Genomic DNA, 18,614 nt, shown 5'->3' with positions numbered 1-18,614 from the left:
TTGATCCAAACCATGTTCACTGCAGTATCCAGTGTGAGCTCTTCCCATTCTCATAATTTGGAAGTATGCAATTCACTATTCACTTCCTTTCTGATTAGAGAGCTTCCCTAGTAGCTCATCTGGTAAGAATCCACCTACAATGTGGGAGACCTGGGTTTGATCCCTGGGTTGGGAAAATCCCCTGGAGAAGGGAAAGGCTACCCACTCTAGTACTCTGTCCTGGAGAATTCCATGGACTCTGTAGTCCATGGGGTCACAAAGAATCAGATATGACTGATCGACTTTCTCTTTCACTTTTCACTTTCAGTTTTCTGATTAGAAGATCTAGAATGCTTTTTATTTCTTTCACCAAAGAATAAAGGGAACCTCATTGTTGATATTTCAATATGTGCTAAATATCAGGGACATTAATATTGCTAAGTAGAAGTGATCCAATTATAATTTCAGAAAGTGGTAAAGACATGTTTTATGCCTCAGTTCCTATGTGGTTGGTTGAATTATAATAAGAAACATGTAATGCCAGAGTCTTATCAGATGCTTTCTTAACAATCTTTGACCCCAAACTATTATAGAACCACTGAATTAAAAGCAGGGAAAACACCTTTGATTTATCATTTAAGTCAAGAACATATAGATTATAGAAAATCAAAAGGGCTTACACTAGCTTGTACCAAAATGTTAAGCATTCATTGTATTAAAAAAAAAAAAGTATTCTATTTAAAGTTGGCTGACTCAGTTGACTCACGTGTATATGGGATATATGACTCACATATCCCAGTTGGCCTACTAGGATGTGTGGTAAGCTTGCATTACTAGAAACTTTACTTAGAACTGCTTTTACTTCATCGCTCAGATTTTGAATAAATTTTCATTTGTCTGCAAGCAGTTTTCAGTTTCCTCTTTGATGATTTCACTGACCATTGCTTGTGTAGTAGTGTTAGTTCAGCCTCCATGTTTGCCTTTTCTGTTTCCCCCTTGTAGTTCATTTCTAGTCTCATATGCTATGAGATGCTTTATATGATTTCAAACTTAAAAACTGAGACTTATTTCCGTGTCTCCTATCATGTGATCCAACTTCGAGAATGTTCCAATTTCCCTTAAAAAATAAATGTACACTTCTGCCTTTGGACGGTATACTGGTGGTTTGATACAGATACTGACGCAGCTGGCTGCAGGTCCCAGTGATTCTGGGGCTAGTGTTGTTCACTGGTGGCTGAGGCTGAGGCCTGTTGGGTATTAGGGCCTGTGTCCACCCACTAGTGGGCGAGGCTGGGTGCTGAGGTTAGTGCCAGTCCACTGGTAGTTGTATTGGGTCCAGGGAATTCTGACTGTGTTGGATTCCAGGTTGGTGGGGCCAGGGCTTAGGGTGGTCCTAGGCTGATATTTCCCTGGTAAGTGAGATGAGTCCTGGCATGGTGGACTGAAGGATCTTTATGATCACAGGGTTGGTTTCCGCCTATTGGTGTTTGAAGCCACACCATGGTGGGTCCTGGGCCTACCCCTCTGGTGGGGGAAACTCATCCTGGGGTTTCTGTGGCAGGTGCAGGAGTTCAGAGTCTGATCTTGGCCAGCCCATGGTGGGACTGGGGGCCAAGGAATCATGGCTCTGGAGCCCCTGTACCTGGTGAGTGAGCATGGTTGCCGGTAGCTGGGGTTTCAGAACTTCCCACAGTAGCCAGCATGCTGGTGGACAGGTTTATATCCTTGCCCAGCTACCTTCTTCTTCTTCTTTTTTTAATTAATTTTTTATTGAAGGATAATTGCTTTACAGAATTTTCCTGTTTTCTGTCAAACCTCAGCATGAATCAACCATAGGTATACATGTATCCCCCCCTTTTGAATCTCCCTCCCGTCTCCCTCCCCATCCCAACCCTCTAGGTTGACACAGAGCCTGTGTTTGAGTTTCCTGAGCCTCACAGCAAATTCCCGTTGGCTATCTATTTTATATACGGTAATGTAAGTTTCCATGTCATGCTTTCCATACAGCTCACCCTCTCCTCCCCTCTCCCCATGTCCATATGTCTATTCTCTATGTCTGTTTCTGTATTGTTGCCCTGTAAATAAATTCTGCAGTACCATTTTTCTGTATGTATGTGTTAGAATACAGTATTTATCTTTCTTAAAACACTAGGAATAAAACCACCATATGACCCAGAAATCCCACTCCTAGGCATATATCTGAGGAAACCAAAATTGAAAGAGACACATGTATCCCATTGTTCATTGCAGCACTATTTACAATAGCTAGAACATAAAAGCAACCTAGATGTCCACCGACAGATGGATGGATAAAGAAGTGATGGTATATATACACAATGGAATATTACTCAGCCATAAAAAGGAACACAGTTGAGTCAGTTCTAGTGAGGTGGATGAACCTAGAACCTACTATACAGAGTGAAGTGAGTCAGAAAGAGAAAGATAAAAACCAGCTAGCTTCTTGATCTGGGGCTTTCTAGGTGTGCAACCATCTGGCCAGTGGTTGGGGCTGTGTCCTGCCAATATAAAGCTAGAGGAAGAGCTCCAAAGGAAATCTCACCAGCACCAGTGTCGTCATGGAGGACAGCTCCTCAGAACGGCTGCTGCCAAGGCCCATGTCCCCAGTTGCTTCCTGACTCCCAAGGAAACTCTCTAAAATCAGCAAGTCGTCTCATTTAAGCTCCACTCGAATGACTGTCTCTGCCCTGAGTGGTGGAGTCTGTGTGATTTTCTGTGGACGCTTTTAGGGTAAAGTCTCTACTGTCTGGGTGGCAGATGGTAAAGAATCTGCCTGCAATGTGGGAGCCACAGGTTTGATCCCTGGGTCAGGGAGATCCCCTGGAGAAGGGAATGGCTACCCACTCCAGTGTTCTTGCCTGGAAAACTGCATGGACAGAGGAGTCTGGCAGGCTACAGTCCATGGGGCCGCAAAGAGCTAGACACTGACACTTTCCCTTCACTTCTCTACTGCCTACAGCCATCTTCTATCTCTCCCAAGGACTCAATGGCCTTCAAAGACATATTGTTTTGTGGCCCATCTTCCTGGTGTAGGATTCCTTGGCTGGGTAGCTCAATGTGGGGTTCAGACTTCTCACTCCTTTGGGAGAAACTGTAATTGTAGTTATTTGCTCATTTGTGGGTCACCTACTTGAAAGTATGATCTCGACTATACTGCATCTCTACTCTTCCTACCTGTTTTGTTCTGGTTTCTTCTTGATATTTTGTTTGTTTGTTTGTTTGTTTTAGAAAACCTTTTTGCTACTCTTTAGGTCTTTCTCATCAGTGATTGCTTTGTAAATAGCTGTAAAGTGAACTCAGGGTCTTTGCCTATTGGCCACTCTCTCATATATGTCTGTCTTTATGCCAAAACCACACTGCTGTGATTTATCATAGTTTTATAGTGCTTTAGAATCAAGAATAGGAGACCCTTAAATTTGTTCTTTTTCGAGATTCATTTTGCTGTCTGGACTCCACTAAGATTTCATATAAATTTTAGGAGGCATTTTTCTATTTCTGCAAACAAGCAAGCAAACCATATTTGGGAATTTTCATAGGCATTGCATTGAAAATGTAGATTACTTTAGGTAGCATTGACAACTTAATAATAGTAAATATTCCAGCTCATGAATATAATTTTATGTTTATGTGTCTTTTTTAACACCTTTCACCAATATTTTGTAGTTTTCAGTGTAGAAGACTTTATCTCTCACTTAAGTTTGCTCTTAATTATTTTATTCCCTTTGATGCTACTATAAATGAAGTTGCTTCTTAATTTCCTCTTTGTTGTGTTCATTGACAGCATAGAAATTCAACATCCTTTCAGGATGAAAAATTCTTAGTAAATTAGGTACAGAAGCAATGTATCTCAACATGATAGAGCTGTGTATAATAGATCCACAGGGCACATAAGACTCAACATTGAAAAGTTGAAAGCTTTCCCTTTAAAAATTAAGAATAAGAGACAAGTGCATGCTTTCACCATTTTTAAAATACACAGAACTTAAAAAAATTTTCTTTGAATTTTTAGTTTTCCTCAAGTAGATTGCATCATCTCTGAAATGAAGTAATTTTATAATTAAATTTTACTTGATTTTACTGTCTGTCACAGCGCTTCCAATGTTAGAAACATTCTAGTGTTTGGATTTCAGCTTTAGCATCACCTTGAAACCATCTTCTCTGACTACATTATCCATAGCAAAAATCACTTATTTCTGTCACCATACTCTATTTGTTGTCTTATTATCAGTGAATAAGTCTATAATTACCTCATTAACTTTTTTCCTTTATTGTTCTACTCTTCATAAGAATATGAGATTCTTGAGAGAAAGAACTTACATGACCCACCCCATCATTTTACTATTTACTGTGTCCTCACTCATAGTAGAGTTCCTGGCTTTAAATAAGCACTTTAAAGTAAAAACAAAAATAAAACTATTAGATAAATAATGAGTAAATCAGTGATAAAATTATTATATATCTAAACAAAGTTTAAAGCAGAATAAACTTAGTATTAATTAAATAAAAAGAAACAAAAGCTTGCTGTGGCAGTTTGGGAAATATGTCTTTAATTAGGTGAACTAGAACAAAATGCCTGGGCTGATACTTTATTCCTGAGTTGCAATAACTTCATAATTGTTCTAAGACCATATTTTCCTCCATGTTACACTAGCTGTATGCTAGTGAAAGTCGCTCAGTCTTGTCCGACTCTTTGAGATCCCATGGACTATACAGTCCATGGAATTCTCCAGGCCATAATACTGGAGTGGGTAGCCTTTCCCTTCTACAGGGGATTTTCGCAACCCAGGAATCAAACTCAAGTCTCCCAGGTTGCAGGCAGATTCTTTACCAGCTGAGCCACAAGGGAAGCCCAAGAATACTGGAGTGGGTAGCCTATCCCTTCACCAGCGGATCTTCCTCACCCAGGAATCGAACTGGGGTCTCCTGCATTGCAGGCAGATTCTTTACCAACTGAGCTATCATGTTACACTTCTTGAACCTAATTATATGATTTGACCTAGCATTGTCTTTATATGTACATGTACTTTAAATATTTAGTGGAAAACCCCAGTGAATTTAATTAAGCAAGAATCTATATTGGACACACTCCAATTTTATGACTCAACAATAAATGTGGGTAGGAGAGATAAAAGGTCTAGTTATCTTTGCCAATATCAGGACAAAGGTGATATCCTTTTAAAAACTCATATAAAATTTTCAGGGGGTCCTTTGTTGGGCTAAAGCATTGCATAACAAGAGAGAATAGCACAAGAATTTCTGTCAAAATCTCAGCTCAACTATTCTGGACTTACTAACATGATAAAAAAGAGTTAAATGATTGAATTTTTTTTTTTCTATTTTGAAAATAGTAGGAAAATAAGTTACTAGAGAAATCTTTTTCTGGGAAATGACTGGTTGCTATCTTACTATGTAAATGTAGGATTTGTTTGTGTTTTTGGTAAATTATCCTAATGTGGTATTTTTTTTTCTGTGTATGTGTGAATTTTCTTTTAAATAACTTAGAGTAGAAATTAAAAAAATATTTTGAATAATAAGAAAACTCCATGGAGAAAATGAAAAGCCACTGGAATGATATAAAATATTTCTTCAAGAAATAATGCAGCCTTTGGCCCTCTGTTGTCAAACTGGATGAAAGAAGAATTCCAGATCCAAATGAGTGATTTAAAAACTTATTCTGCAGATAATGAGCAAGTCTCCACAGGTAAGACTAACAGTAAATAGTGGGAAGCAGACTTCATAATTGTGTGATTTTCTTTATTATGTAGGAAATTACTTTGAAAGTAATCAAATTTAAATTCAATTCTACTTTTATTATATAAAAATGTGTGACATTGGGAACATTAACTGGATGTTCTGTGCCTTAAGTTTCTTCAACTGAAATAGAGATTATAGTTCTTGTTGCTGTAAATTTAAATGTGATGTATTAAATCGTAAGTACATGATTGAAATCCAACATAGGAGTTTATCTTTTATTAGAGTATAAGGGCTTTACAATATAATGTTAGTTTCTGCTGTACAACAGAGTTAATCACGTATATGTACGCATATATATCATCCTTCTTAGAACTCCCTCCCACTCTGCCCCCCATAAGTGGGAAACTGCTATATAACACAGGGAGTTCAGTTCGGTACACTGCAGGAGTTTTGAGGAATGTAGCAATATAATTAGAAGAAGATTTAAAGAAAATCATATAGTTTGCTTTAAGATAATTTCTTTTGGAGGCCAGAATAAAAGTGGAAAAGCATGGCAGGAGGCTATTGCATTGGGCCAGGAATAAAGTGGAGGGTAGAGAATGATCAAATTTTTGATGTATTTTGGAAACAAAGACAACAGGTTTGCTAAAGGTATCCCTAAGTAAGAGAACAATAGGGAGTGAAGAACATTGTGAGGTTTTGTTTTGGGGGAGGGGGGGTAGGGGTCTGAGCAATTACTTGAAAGGTGGTATCATTTAATGACATGGGGAACTCCCTTTTTATTATGGAATATTTAAAATTTATTTATATATATGCTAAATTGATATCCAATCATATGTCCAAAGTTGGAGATGTTGCATATATTTTGTTTTGTGTTGTTTTACAATATCTAATAGCTGTTTCCATTGTCCAGCAAAACTATCAAAGTGTAACAGGTGCTGTATTCCAAAGCTTCATTTGTAATAATTTTTTTTTAAGTCATTGTACAGATTTATGTAGAATTTTAAAACAAAGTTGAAAATAAAAGGAAAGATACAGACTGGAGACAAACTTAAAGTGCTTTGACATTTATTGGGCAGAAAATGAGGTATATGCAACTGAAGACCCTAGGAAAGAAGTCTAAGTTAGGTTTGAGACAATTCAGGACAGTGACATTCTAGTTAAAGTTTTATCTACTTACAAGGGAATATGGAAATTAGCTTTAATGGATCTCAAGTATTACATCTTTGTGACTATAAATGGTGTACTGTTTTTAAGGAATTCCTTTCTCATATTCTCTTGTTCTTTCGTATTTCCTTTAAAGCTCCACATTAAATATAGCATCCTCAGAGAAGTCTTCTCTGACTTCAGCTTGACTGATATTATATTCAGTTTGATTGCTATTATACTTTAGCTTGATTTATATATATTAACTCTAAACTTCTGTGAATATTCTTATAAAGGCACTTACTAAAGGGTTAGGAATTTTGCATTATATCACTGAGGTTAGGGAACTATGCCTTATTCAACTTGGTATTCACAATGTCTATGACACATTGGACACAGATAATTCATGTAAATTATTTTAAATAAATTATGAAAAAGATGAAACTTATAATACATTAACTGCACCATCCACCTTGTTTCGTAGGTAAACTACTTCTAATACATGAACTCAGCTCCTGTCTACACTAGATGGAACCACGGAGGAATGTAACTTACTTTGCCCTCCTGGGCCTCACACAGAATCCAAAGGAGCAGAAAGTCCTTTTTGTTATGTTCTTGCTCTTCTACATTTTCACTCTAGTGGGCAACCTGCTCATTGTTGTGACTGTAACTGTCAGTAAGACCCTGAACTCACCAATGTACTTTTTTCTTGCTTGCTTATCATTTATAGACCTAATGTATGCCTCTTCTATCTCCCCCAGATTGATTTCAGACTTGTACTTTGGGGAAAATACCATATCCTTCCAAACTTGTCTGACCCAGCTGTTTACAGAGCACTTTTTTGGAGGATCAGAGATCGTCCTGCTGCTGGTGATGGCCTGTGACCGCTGTGTGGCCATCTGTAAGCCCTTGCACTATTTGGTGATCATGAGGCAGAGGGTGTGTTTCATGCTTCTGGTGTTGTCATTTGTTGGTGGCTTTGTGCACTCAGTGATTCAACTTATCACTGTTTATGGGCTCCCTTTCTGTGGCCCCAATGTCATTGATCACTTTATGTGTGACATGTACCCCTTATTGCAACTCATCTGTACTGACACCTATGTCATTGGCATCCTAGTTGTGGCCAATGGAGGACTGATGTGCACTATTGTTTTCTTACTCTTACTCGTCTCCTATGGAGTCATCCTGCACTCCCTGAAGAACCTGAGTCAGGAAGGGAGGCAGAAAGCCTTCCAGACCTGTGGTTCCCACATCACTGTGGTTATCTGCTTCTTTGTTCCCTGTATTTTCATGTATGTAAGACCTGCTAAGACCTTCCCCATTGACAAATCATTGAGTGTGTTTTATACAGTCATAACTCCCATGCTGAACCCATTAATCTACAGTCTAAGAAATTCTGAGTTGAGTAATGCTATGAAGAAACTCTTTAGAAAAAAATATCATATCAAGTGGTAAATATATGCATTATTCAACAAGAAGGAAGTAACTCATTATTAGGCCCAATCTTCTTGGAATGTAAATATCTACAGAAATCTGATGCAAGCCTTCCTTTGCTTTAAGGATTTATAATGCTTAATATTAAAGAATAAGCTACATGTTTTTGCTATTAGTAGCAGTTTCTCTGTTAGAATGTAAACTCTATGATGTCTGCTTTAACATTGAACTAGAACGGTAGGATACCTTTGCAACAGGGAGTCAATAAGATGTGGTCTTCCAGGTGTTGCAGTGGTAAAGAATCCACCTGCCAATGCAGGAGATGCAAGAGACAGATTTGCCCCCTGAGTCAGGAAGATCCCCAGGAGAAGGAAATGGCAACCTGCTCCAGTATTCTTGCTTGGAGCATTCTATAGACAGAGGAGCCTGGTGGGCTACAGTTCATGGGGTTGCCAAGAGTCAGATACGACTTAGTGACTGAGATGATGATATTGACAGACAATATGCAATTAATTAATTGATGACATTTTTATGGATTTCCCCTATTTTTACTTAATTTCTTCATTTACTTTTATTATTTTCTCATTCTTAGTTTTGAGTCTTGCCCCTTATCTTTATTATTTTTTTATTTTATTAGTTAAAATATTTAACATCATACAGATTATGTCTTTATTTAATTTCATTTCTATCACATATGTATGACATTTTAGTGTGATATTTTGTGCTTTAAAATAAGAAACTGAAAATATAATGGATAATAATAAATACTAAGAATATAGTCAATGCACAATGGAATATGTAGAATAAATTTCCTCCTTATCACAAACCATATTTTCCCAGGTGTTCCAGATGTAGTTATTCTGTTCCTAAGACTCTTCAAGTAATATTCTTTGCAAAAGCAAGTATATTTTCATAGGAGTGTTTGCGATTATGTCTCTGTATATAAATGCTGCATTTTACTACTCAGTTTTCTGAAGATCTTTATATACCAGTGTATATACACCTCTTCATACTTCTTCTTCTTCTTTTTTTTTTTTTATTAGTTGGAGGCTAATTACTTCACAACCTTTCAGTGGGTTTTGTCATACATTGACATGAATCAGCCATGGAGTTACATGTATTCCCAATCCCGATCCCCCCTCCCACCTCCCTCTCCACCCGATTCCTCTGGGTCTTCCCAGTGCACCAGGCCTGCTTCATACTTCTTAACTTTAGATAAAGATACATTAGAATTAATGCATCAGGTCTTTTCCTGTTTCCCTCTTTTTCTATGAGAAGTGATTCTGCAAAAAGTCTCTACAAAATTTTCTAAACGTGGGCTGGTGATCTGCCCAGGTTGGACGCATGAGAGGAGTGCTCTGGGCTGGTGCACTGGGAAGACCCAGAGGGATGGGGTGGAGATGGAGGTGGGAGGGGGGATCGGGATGAGGAACACATGTAAATCCGTGGCTGATTCATGTCAATGTATGGCAAATACCACTACAATATTGTAAAGTAATTAGCCTCCAACTAATAGAAATAAATGGAAAAAAAATTTTTTTCTAAACGTGAGTTCCTAGAAGTGGAATTGTTGAGTCAATTGGTATATGTGTTTAAAATGTTGATGCTTATATTTATGACCAAAATGCCATCCATAACATTCAGCTAAGCCCATTGTTCCCCTCATTCTGGTAAATATCTGTTTTGACACACATCTGCAATCAGTGATTGATAAACATTTTTTTGGTGTTTGACAGTCTAATGATACTATATCTCATTTGCACATTTTAATTGCAAATAAATACAATTTAATTTGGACATCTATTCACATATTATAAATGATTTATATTCTTTTTCATAAAATGTCTATTGATGAATTTTTTTTTATTTTTTAAATGTTCTTATTTTTTTATTAGTTGGAGGCTAATTACTTCACAACATTTCAGTGGGTTATGTCATACATTGACATGAATCAGCCATGGAGTTACATGTATTCCGCATCCCGATCCCCCCTCCCACCTCCCTCTTATGTGTGATATTGATTGCTTTTTTCCATACTAATTTTATGATTTAATTAATTACTAAAGAAATTATCCATTTTACCATGTATGTGGAATTAAATGAAATTTTCCAGTTTATTATTCTTTTTTTATTTCTATACTGTTCAGAATACATTGGATCATGTAGAATTAATTTTGCATTTCTATAATTAAATCCATCAATATTTTGTGTCTTTAGTATCTTGCTATGAATTCCCATATTTCAATGTTATAAAAATATTCTCCCACATTTCTTCAACGTTTAATATCAGGTAATTTTGTTGTTTTACATTTTACATTTAAATTTTTGAACCATTTACAATTTTGTGAAAACTGTTAAGTAGGGAATAAATTTTAGTCATTTTTGAAGAAGGCCATTTTTATAGATGCAAAACTCTTTTCCCTCATGACTTGATATCTGAACTTTGTATTCTGAAATATGATATATGTTTGAATTAAAATCAGGCCACAATTAAATTCCAGTGATTTCTTTATTCATTTATCACTTAACATATGATATGATGACACTTGATTTAAAATACAGTCTAATATCTCATAAGCCTGGCACTCCTTCATTATTTTCCTTATCAGAATTACATTTATTCTTGCATATTTATATATTGAAATTAAATTTCAATACGGTAGTCTAGTGAAAGTGAGTAATTAGTATTTTCAATAAGATTTGATTGAGAAAGTATTTGTTGTCTTCAGAGAATTAAGAATTCTTGTACACACACTGAGGAGGTATTTCCATTTAACAAGTCTTCTTTTATGTACACATAGATCTAGTATGTTTCTTTGAAGATTTCACCTTTTAGAGATTTTTTTTTTTTGCTTCTGTTGTTACCTAGGATCTTATCTTCTGTTGCATCTTCCAATTGTTTGATGTTCAATGTAGTAATTCTTTTTGTTTTCCATTTTTATATAAAATGTAACTTCATAGTTTGTTATTCATCTTTTTAGTCAGAGTTCTGCAAGTATTGAAAAATGCATACTGTTGAGTAACCACCATATTATTAGTATGCAGGGTGTTTGTATATATTTAAGGTTTTCAATTCAGCTCAGTCGCTCAGTCATCTGTCACTCAGCACGCCCAGCTTCCCTGTGCATCAACAGGGAGTCTACCCAAACTCATGTCCATAGAATCGGTGATGCCATCCAACCACCTCATCCTCTGCCATCACCTTCTCCTCCCGCAATGTTGTGTTAGTCTCTGTGGTACAAAGAAATGAATCTGCTATATTCAAACTCCCTCTTGGATCTCTCACCACTCCCTGTGCTCACAGCAGGTTCCCATTAGCTATGCAGTTTACACATGGTGATGGATGTTTGCCAATCCTAACTCATCCTTCATCCACCTTCTGCCCATGCGTCCAATGTCCGTTCTCTATGTCTTCGTCTGTATTCCTGCCCTGCAGATGTGTCCATCTGTACCATTTTCCTAGATTCCATATTTATGAGTTAATATACAGTATTTTGTTTTTTCTTTCTGACTTACTTCATTCTGTATGACAGACTCTAGGTCCATCCACATCTCTGCAAATGGCCCAATTTTGTTCCTATTTATGGCCAAGAAATATTCCATTGTATATATGTACCACATCTTCTTTATCATTCATCTGTCAACAGGTATTGAGCTTGCATTTTTCTCATGGGTATTGTAAATATTGTTGCAATGAACATTGGGGTATATATGTCTTTTTGAATTATGGTCTTCTCAGGGTTTATGTCCAATGGTGGGATTGCTGGGTAGATTTATTTTTAGTACTTTAAGGAAACTCCGTACTGTTCTTCATGTGGCTGTATCAATTTACATTCCCAACAACAATGCAAGAGGGTTCCCTTTTCTCCACACTCTCTCCAGCATTTATTATTTATGGATTTTTTGACAATAGCCATTCTGACTGGTGTGAGGTGATACCTCATTGTAGCTTTGATTTGTATTTCTCTAATAATTAGTGGAAATTACAGGAAAACAACAGAATGGGAGAGACTAGAGATCTCTTCAAAAAAATTAGAGATGCCAAGGGAACATTTCATGCAAAAATGGGCTCAATAAAGGACAGAAATGGTATGGACCTAACAGAAGCAGACGATATTAAGAAGAGGTTGCAAGAATACACAGAAGAACTGTACAAAGAAGATCTTCACAACCCAGATAATCACGATGGTGTGATCACTTACCTAGAGCCAGGCATCCTGGAATGTGAAGTCAAGTGGGCCTTAGAAAGCATCACTATGAGCAAAGCTAGTGAAGGTGATGGAATTCCAGTTGAACTATTTCACATCCTGAAAGATGATGCTGTGAAAGTGCTGCACTCAATATGCCAGCAAATATGGAAAACTCAGCCATGGCCACAGGACTGGGAAAGGTCAGTTTTCATTCCAATTCCAAAGAAAGGCAATCCCAAAGAATGCTCAAACTACCAGACAACTGCACTCATCTTACACGCTAGTAAAGTAATGTTCAAAATTCTGCAAGCCAGGCTTCAGCAATACATGAACCATGAACTTCCAGATGTTCAAGCTGGTTTTAGAAAAGGCAGAGGAACCAGAAATCAAATTGCCAACATCTGCTGGATCATCAAAAAAGCAAGAGAATTTCAGAAAAACATCTATTTCTCCTATTGACTATGCCAAAGTCTTTGACTGTGTGGATCACAATAAACTGTGGAAAATTCTTCAAGAGATGGGAATACCAGACCACCTGACCTGCCTCTTGAGAAACCTATATGCAAGTCAGGAAACAACAGTTAGACCTGGACATGAAATAACAGACTGGTTCCAAATAGGAAAAGGAGTATGTCAAAGCTGTATATTGTTACCCTGCTTATTTAACTTATATGCAGAGTAAATCATGAGAAATCCTGGGCTGGAAGAGGCACAAGCTGGAATCAAGATTGCTGGGAGAAATACCAATAACCTCAGATATGCAGATGACACCACCCTTATGGCAGAAAGTGAAGAGGAACTAAAGAGCCTCTTGATGAAAGTGAAAGAGGAGAGTGAAAAAGTTGGCTTGAAGCTCAACATTCAGAAAACTAAGATCATGGCATCTGGTCCCATCACTTCATGGGAAATAGATGGGGAAACAGTGGAAACAGTGTCAGACTTTATTTTTCTGGGCTCCAAAATAACTGCAGATGGTGTCTGTAGCCATGAAATTAAAAGACACTTACTCCTTGGAAGGAAAGTTATGACCAACCTAAATAGCATATTAAAAAGCAGAGACATTACTTTGCCAACAAAGGTCCGTCTGGTCGAGGCTATGGTTTTTCCAGTGGTCATGTATGGATGTGAGAGTTGGACTGTGAAGAAAGCTGAGCACCAAAGAATTGATACTTTTGAACTGTGGTGTTGGAGAAGAGTCTTGAGAGTCCCTTGGACTGCAAGGAGATCCAACCAGTCCATCCTAAAGGAGGTAAGTCCTGGGTGTTCACTGGAAGGATTGATGCTGAAGCTGAAACTCCAATACTTTGTCCACCTCATGAGAGGAGTTGACTTATTGGAAAAGACCCTGATGCTGGGAGGGATTGGGGGCGGGAGGAGAAGGGAATGACAGAAGATGAGATGGTTGGATGGCATCACCAACTCGATGGGCATGAGTTTGAGTAAACTCCGGGAGTTGGTGATGGACAGGAAGGCCTGGCGTGCTGCGATTCATGGGGTCGCAATGAGTCGGACAAGACTGAGTGACTGAACTGAATAATTAGTGATGTTGTGTATCCAATTAATTTGCATACATTATAATATATTATATATGCACTTCATAGATATATTTAATATACATATTATATGCATGAGTGATCATATATATATTGAAAGTTTATTTTTCAAAGTGTTCATAAATGCATTGCTTAATTTGTAAATAGTTAGGAAATGTTTTTTTAAAATCATTTTCTCGTTGAATTGCATATTTAGTTTATCTATATATTCTATACGATTTAAGTCCTTTGAAATGTATTGCAACTTATTTTGTGGCCAAGTGCACTGTTTATTTTGGTGAATGTTTCATGAGTAGCACTTTGAGATGAATAGAGGAGTCCCACAAATGTTTTATACTTCTCCACCCTTACACAAACACAGATTCTGTCCAATTGCATGTCTGAAACTGTGTGACAAATTATGTGCACTAAAAACAAGTTTTAAAGGACTTCTGAGGTTAGCATGCATCCTTTCTGAAAATCAGGTCAGATGTCATGTACAAAGACAAAGCTTGAAGTTAACAGATTTGCCTACTTTGAAGGCCATAATTTAAATAGGAAAGGTTTTACATATTTCTTTTCTGCCCAGACTGAACTTTTGCCTTTTGGTGGTTTGAATTCAAATTGTTATTATTATTATTTTTTTAGCTTGTTTATCACCTCCTCCCCCCAACCCCCCCAGAGAACAGGGTTCTGTGAGTCCATTTCTACATGGTGATTATTCTGGTGGCATCTCTGGAGATAAAGTGTCTATCGTCAAAATTCTCATTCAGGTCTGAATGAATTTAATTAGGTAAGAATCAGTCTTGGAGGTGCAGCAATTAAATGCCTCAAAAACGTGGGCTGTAGTTCAAAGATAGATAAAGTGTTTGTGGACATTTGCCCTTACCTCCAAGAGTATTAGTCTGTACCACATGCTGGACTTCATGTATTAAAATGATGGACTCAAAAACATAATTAAGTATGTAGATGAAATTATTCTCCATCTTTCAGGAAACCCAAAGTTCAGCAATACTGTATGAAGACAGTCTAGTATAACTGATTGAGATCAAAATGTTTTAAAGGCTATTTTACTTTTATTGTTATAAAACACAAGGAACAATTTTCTTATTTGAACAATTCATATATAATTTAAAGCTTTCCACTTAAAATGTTGATTTAACATTTGGTTTTTAATAGGACAAATTCTGCCAGCAATGAATATTGCTTAGTCTCTGCTCACAGTCGAGACTCAAATTTCTCTGGGTAACAGTACATTCATATTCATTTTTAAAATGTTGACACTTTGAAAAGGAGTGTTTTTCTGAATGACTGAGGTGAATCAGGTCTCCTGCAAGCGTGGAAAGAGCTGGTCACGTGGCGCTGCCTGTCTTTTGCTATGTGTGTTCCCAGATCTGGTATCAGTGTAGGAAGGACAAGGGAGCAGACCCCAGAGCACAGAACATGGAGTGAATGGCTTTCTCCTCATGCAGGTGACCCAGGAAGCGTATCTATACATAAGATTCTGAGCTAGGCTCTACATTTTGAAAGAATACATTGGGGATGTGACAGTTCAGTATTTTAAAAGTTCTCCCATCTGATCTCATGATCAACCAAGTTAGGGATACTTTGTGTTTACTAAGATCTGTGAAAACTGATTCTGTCCTGTAATTATCTTTCCAATATTGTTGCATTTTAAAGATCCAGAATAAATTTATGTCTTCTAACATCATGTACCTAGAAACTAATTTCAAATGTATCTGTCTGAGGATATTTTAATGGACCAATATTTCTAAAGCTCTTTGTAGGTTCAATTTAAATGTTCTGTAATCATTGCTTGTTAAAATGTAAATGATGCAGCATCTGTAGAATTTCACTGAGTAGCTTTCAAGATCCTGAGGTAATACTGTAGTAAGCAAGATGTTACTTCAATTCCTATATTTCTGTTCATACATGAGTTTCAACATCCTATGTTTGTTGGTCATTTAAATGTATTCTTCTGTAATTGTTTATACTTTATTAGTTAGTTTATTAGAGTTGTTTTCCTATTATAGATATTAACTTTGTGGATAGCCTCAATAATATAAATTATTTACACAAACTAATATTGTCAATTGATGTTCTGGTATCTTTTCCTAAATCTTTAAAACATTTTGAAATTGTCAAAGGTTTCTATTTCATTGATTGGTTAAAGAAGGTTCTTCTACCCCTAGAATGGAGAAAGTCACTTCCTTTATCAACTGTAAAGAAAATGTGAAATAAATCTTGCTTTACTTTCTATTAAATCTTTTATCAACTTTTATTATTGTGTAAGATGTTAGCTCTGTAAACAGTTTTATTAGCTTCCAATAGAAAGCTAGTTGTGCCAACTCATTTGTTTAATAATGTGTCCTTTTCACATTTATATTTCTTAATCACTTGCCTTGCCATTAGTCTATATGATTTTTGAGATTAGCAATGATCTTTTAATTACCCTTGTATTATAATATCTTGAAGTGCTGGAACATGATAACCATACTCCCTACTGGTTCAATAAGTGAACACATTATTTTTTAGAAAGTCACTAGTAATAATTATATTTAGAGCTAATTCTGTCCTGATCTCTGGAATAAGACATACAGAAGAATCTATGGAACAAGGGAGCAATGTAACTGAGTTTTTTCTCTTGGAGCTCGCTCAGAGTGTCCAGGGTTAGAAAAATATTATCATCTTCTTGCTTATCTACATTGTGACAATGGTGGGAAACCTACTCATTGTCATGACTGTTGTATTCAGCCCAACCTTGGATTCCCCTATGTACTTCTTTACTACTTATCATTTATGGATGCTGTTTATTCTACTACAGTCACCCCCATGATTATTAACTTACTTTATGAGAACAAAACCATTTCCTTCCAAGCTTGCATGACCCAACTTTTTATAGGGCACTTTGTTGGTGGTGCTGAGATTTTACTCCTGGTGGTCATGGCTTATGACTGCTATGTGGCCATCTGCAAACCCTTGCATTATTTGACAATCATGAATCAGTGAGTGTGTGTTCTCCTGCTTCTGTTGGTCTGGGTTGCTGGTATTTTACATGCTGTAGCTCAACTTCTCTTTGTTTGCAAACTTCCCTTCTGTGGCCCCAATGTCATTGACCACTACATCTGCAACATGTACCCCTTGTTAAAATTGGCCTGTACTGACACCTACATTATTGGCCTCACAGTGGTTGCCAGTGATGGGACAATCTGTGTGTTTATGTTTATCCTCTTACTCAGACCCTATGGGGTCATTCTGCACTCCCTGAAGAATGTTATCAAGAAGGGAAGCACAGTCTTATCCACCTATGGCTCCCACATTACTGTAGTGGTCCTCTTCTTTATACCTTGCGTTTTTTTGTATGTGTGACCTCCTTCCACTTTACCCGTTGATAAGTCCTTAGCAGTGTTTTACACAATAATTACCCCTATGTTGAACCCTCTAATCTCTACTCTGAGAAATGGAGAGATGAAAAATGCCATGAGAAAGCTCTGGACTGAAAAAAGCAGTGAGGAAGTCAGGAAATGATCACCTATTTTTAGTGAGAAGTTGCTCTTTCCAGGAAAGCTATGTGTGGTTTTTTAACTATATTAAATTTCTCCTCAGGTTTATTAACTGGGTCATGACATAAACATTTATTAGGTGAATGGTTCCAATGACCAATATAATTTTAAGATTTTCATAATTTCTTAAGTAAAATTCTGTATCTTGTCTTAAATATATTTTTAAGATTTTACATTTTCTTATGAAAATATATATTGTTTTAGGGTGTCAAATATCTTTGTTGAGATATAATTTATGTTCTGTGTTGAGTTCAGCTACAGTTAATACTATGAATTTATTGTAGTTAGGAACTGTTTTTCACTGGTCAATTGCACTGTCTGAATAAATCTTATATTCTGATTTTTATTACTATTGTTATAAAATGGGGATTTCTTATATTAGCTCAATCTTCTCAAATATTATAGCATTTACCAAATAACATCAAGCATTTGAATTGATCTTTGTGCAACTAATTCTTCCTCTTTTGGATGTTTCTAAAGACAAAGTTTCTTTCTCCTCCAAATTAAAAAGTTAAATGCTTTATAGTGTGTTGGCATCTGGTGGTGGACCCTTTGGGAAATGACTACACCCTGAAGGTGAGACTCATAAATTAGATTAATGTCCTTACAAAAGAGATGGCAGAGATCTCACTTGATCCTTTTACCATGTGCAGACACAGCAAGAGATGGTTCTGTATGAACTAAGAAGGGAACCTCACCAGACATGGAATCTGCCAGCATCTCAAACTTGGACCTCTGAATGCCTTAACTGTGAAAAGCAAATTTTTTTTTTTTTTATGTTTTAAGTCATCCAGTCCATGGTATTGTGTAATAGCAGTCCAAGTGGTCAAAGACAGAAATTTGGTTATTCTTTAAACTGATATAATTATTTAAAGTTATGAGATAAAAATATTTGCTCATGGTCTATGTTCATTGGTCTATATGCTCCTTGAAGACAGGGAAAGTTGTTAACTCTCCTTGTTTTCTGTACTTTACACAATATATGAGACATAAAATCCACTCTATCAAACTTGCCAATTACTTGAATTCTTGATCTACTGAAGTGAGAATTTTTATTG

General features: G+C 36.6%; 1 protein-coding gene and 1 pseudogene across 1 annotated transcript; both read left to right on the top strand.

Annotated features, from left to right (window-relative positions):
* The first annotated feature begins 7,365 nt into the window (after positions 1-7,365).
* Positions 7,366-8,292, top strand: LOC122432265 (putative olfactory receptor 4A4). The gene has a single exon (XM_043454073.1). The coding sequence runs from the start codon at positions 7,366-7,368 to the stop codon at positions 8,290-8,292; it is 927 nt and encodes a 308-aa protein (XP_043310008.1).
* Positions 8,293-15,300: 7,008 nt separating this feature from the next.
* Positions 15,301-17,521, top strand: LOC122432264 (annotated as a pseudogene).
* The last annotated feature ends 1,093 nt before the right edge of the window (positions 17,522-18,614 follow it).

The sequence above is a fragment of the Cervus canadensis genome, chromosome 31 (assembly GCF_019320065.1).
Source record: "Cervus canadensis isolate Bull #8, Minnesota chromosome 31, ASM1932006v1, whole genome shotgun sequence".
In the NCBI taxonomy this organism is placed as follows: Eukaryota; Metazoa; Chordata; class Mammalia; order Artiodactyla; family Cervidae; genus Cervus; species Cervus canadensis.
This window is presented reverse-complemented; position numbering and strand designations above follow the sequence as displayed.

What these genes read in the sequence shown, in the direction of transcription:
- LOC122432265 (XM_043454073.1), top strand. Translation starts at nt 7,366, where the DNA reads ATGGAACCACGGAGGAATGTAACTTACTTTGCCCTCCTGGGCCTCACA.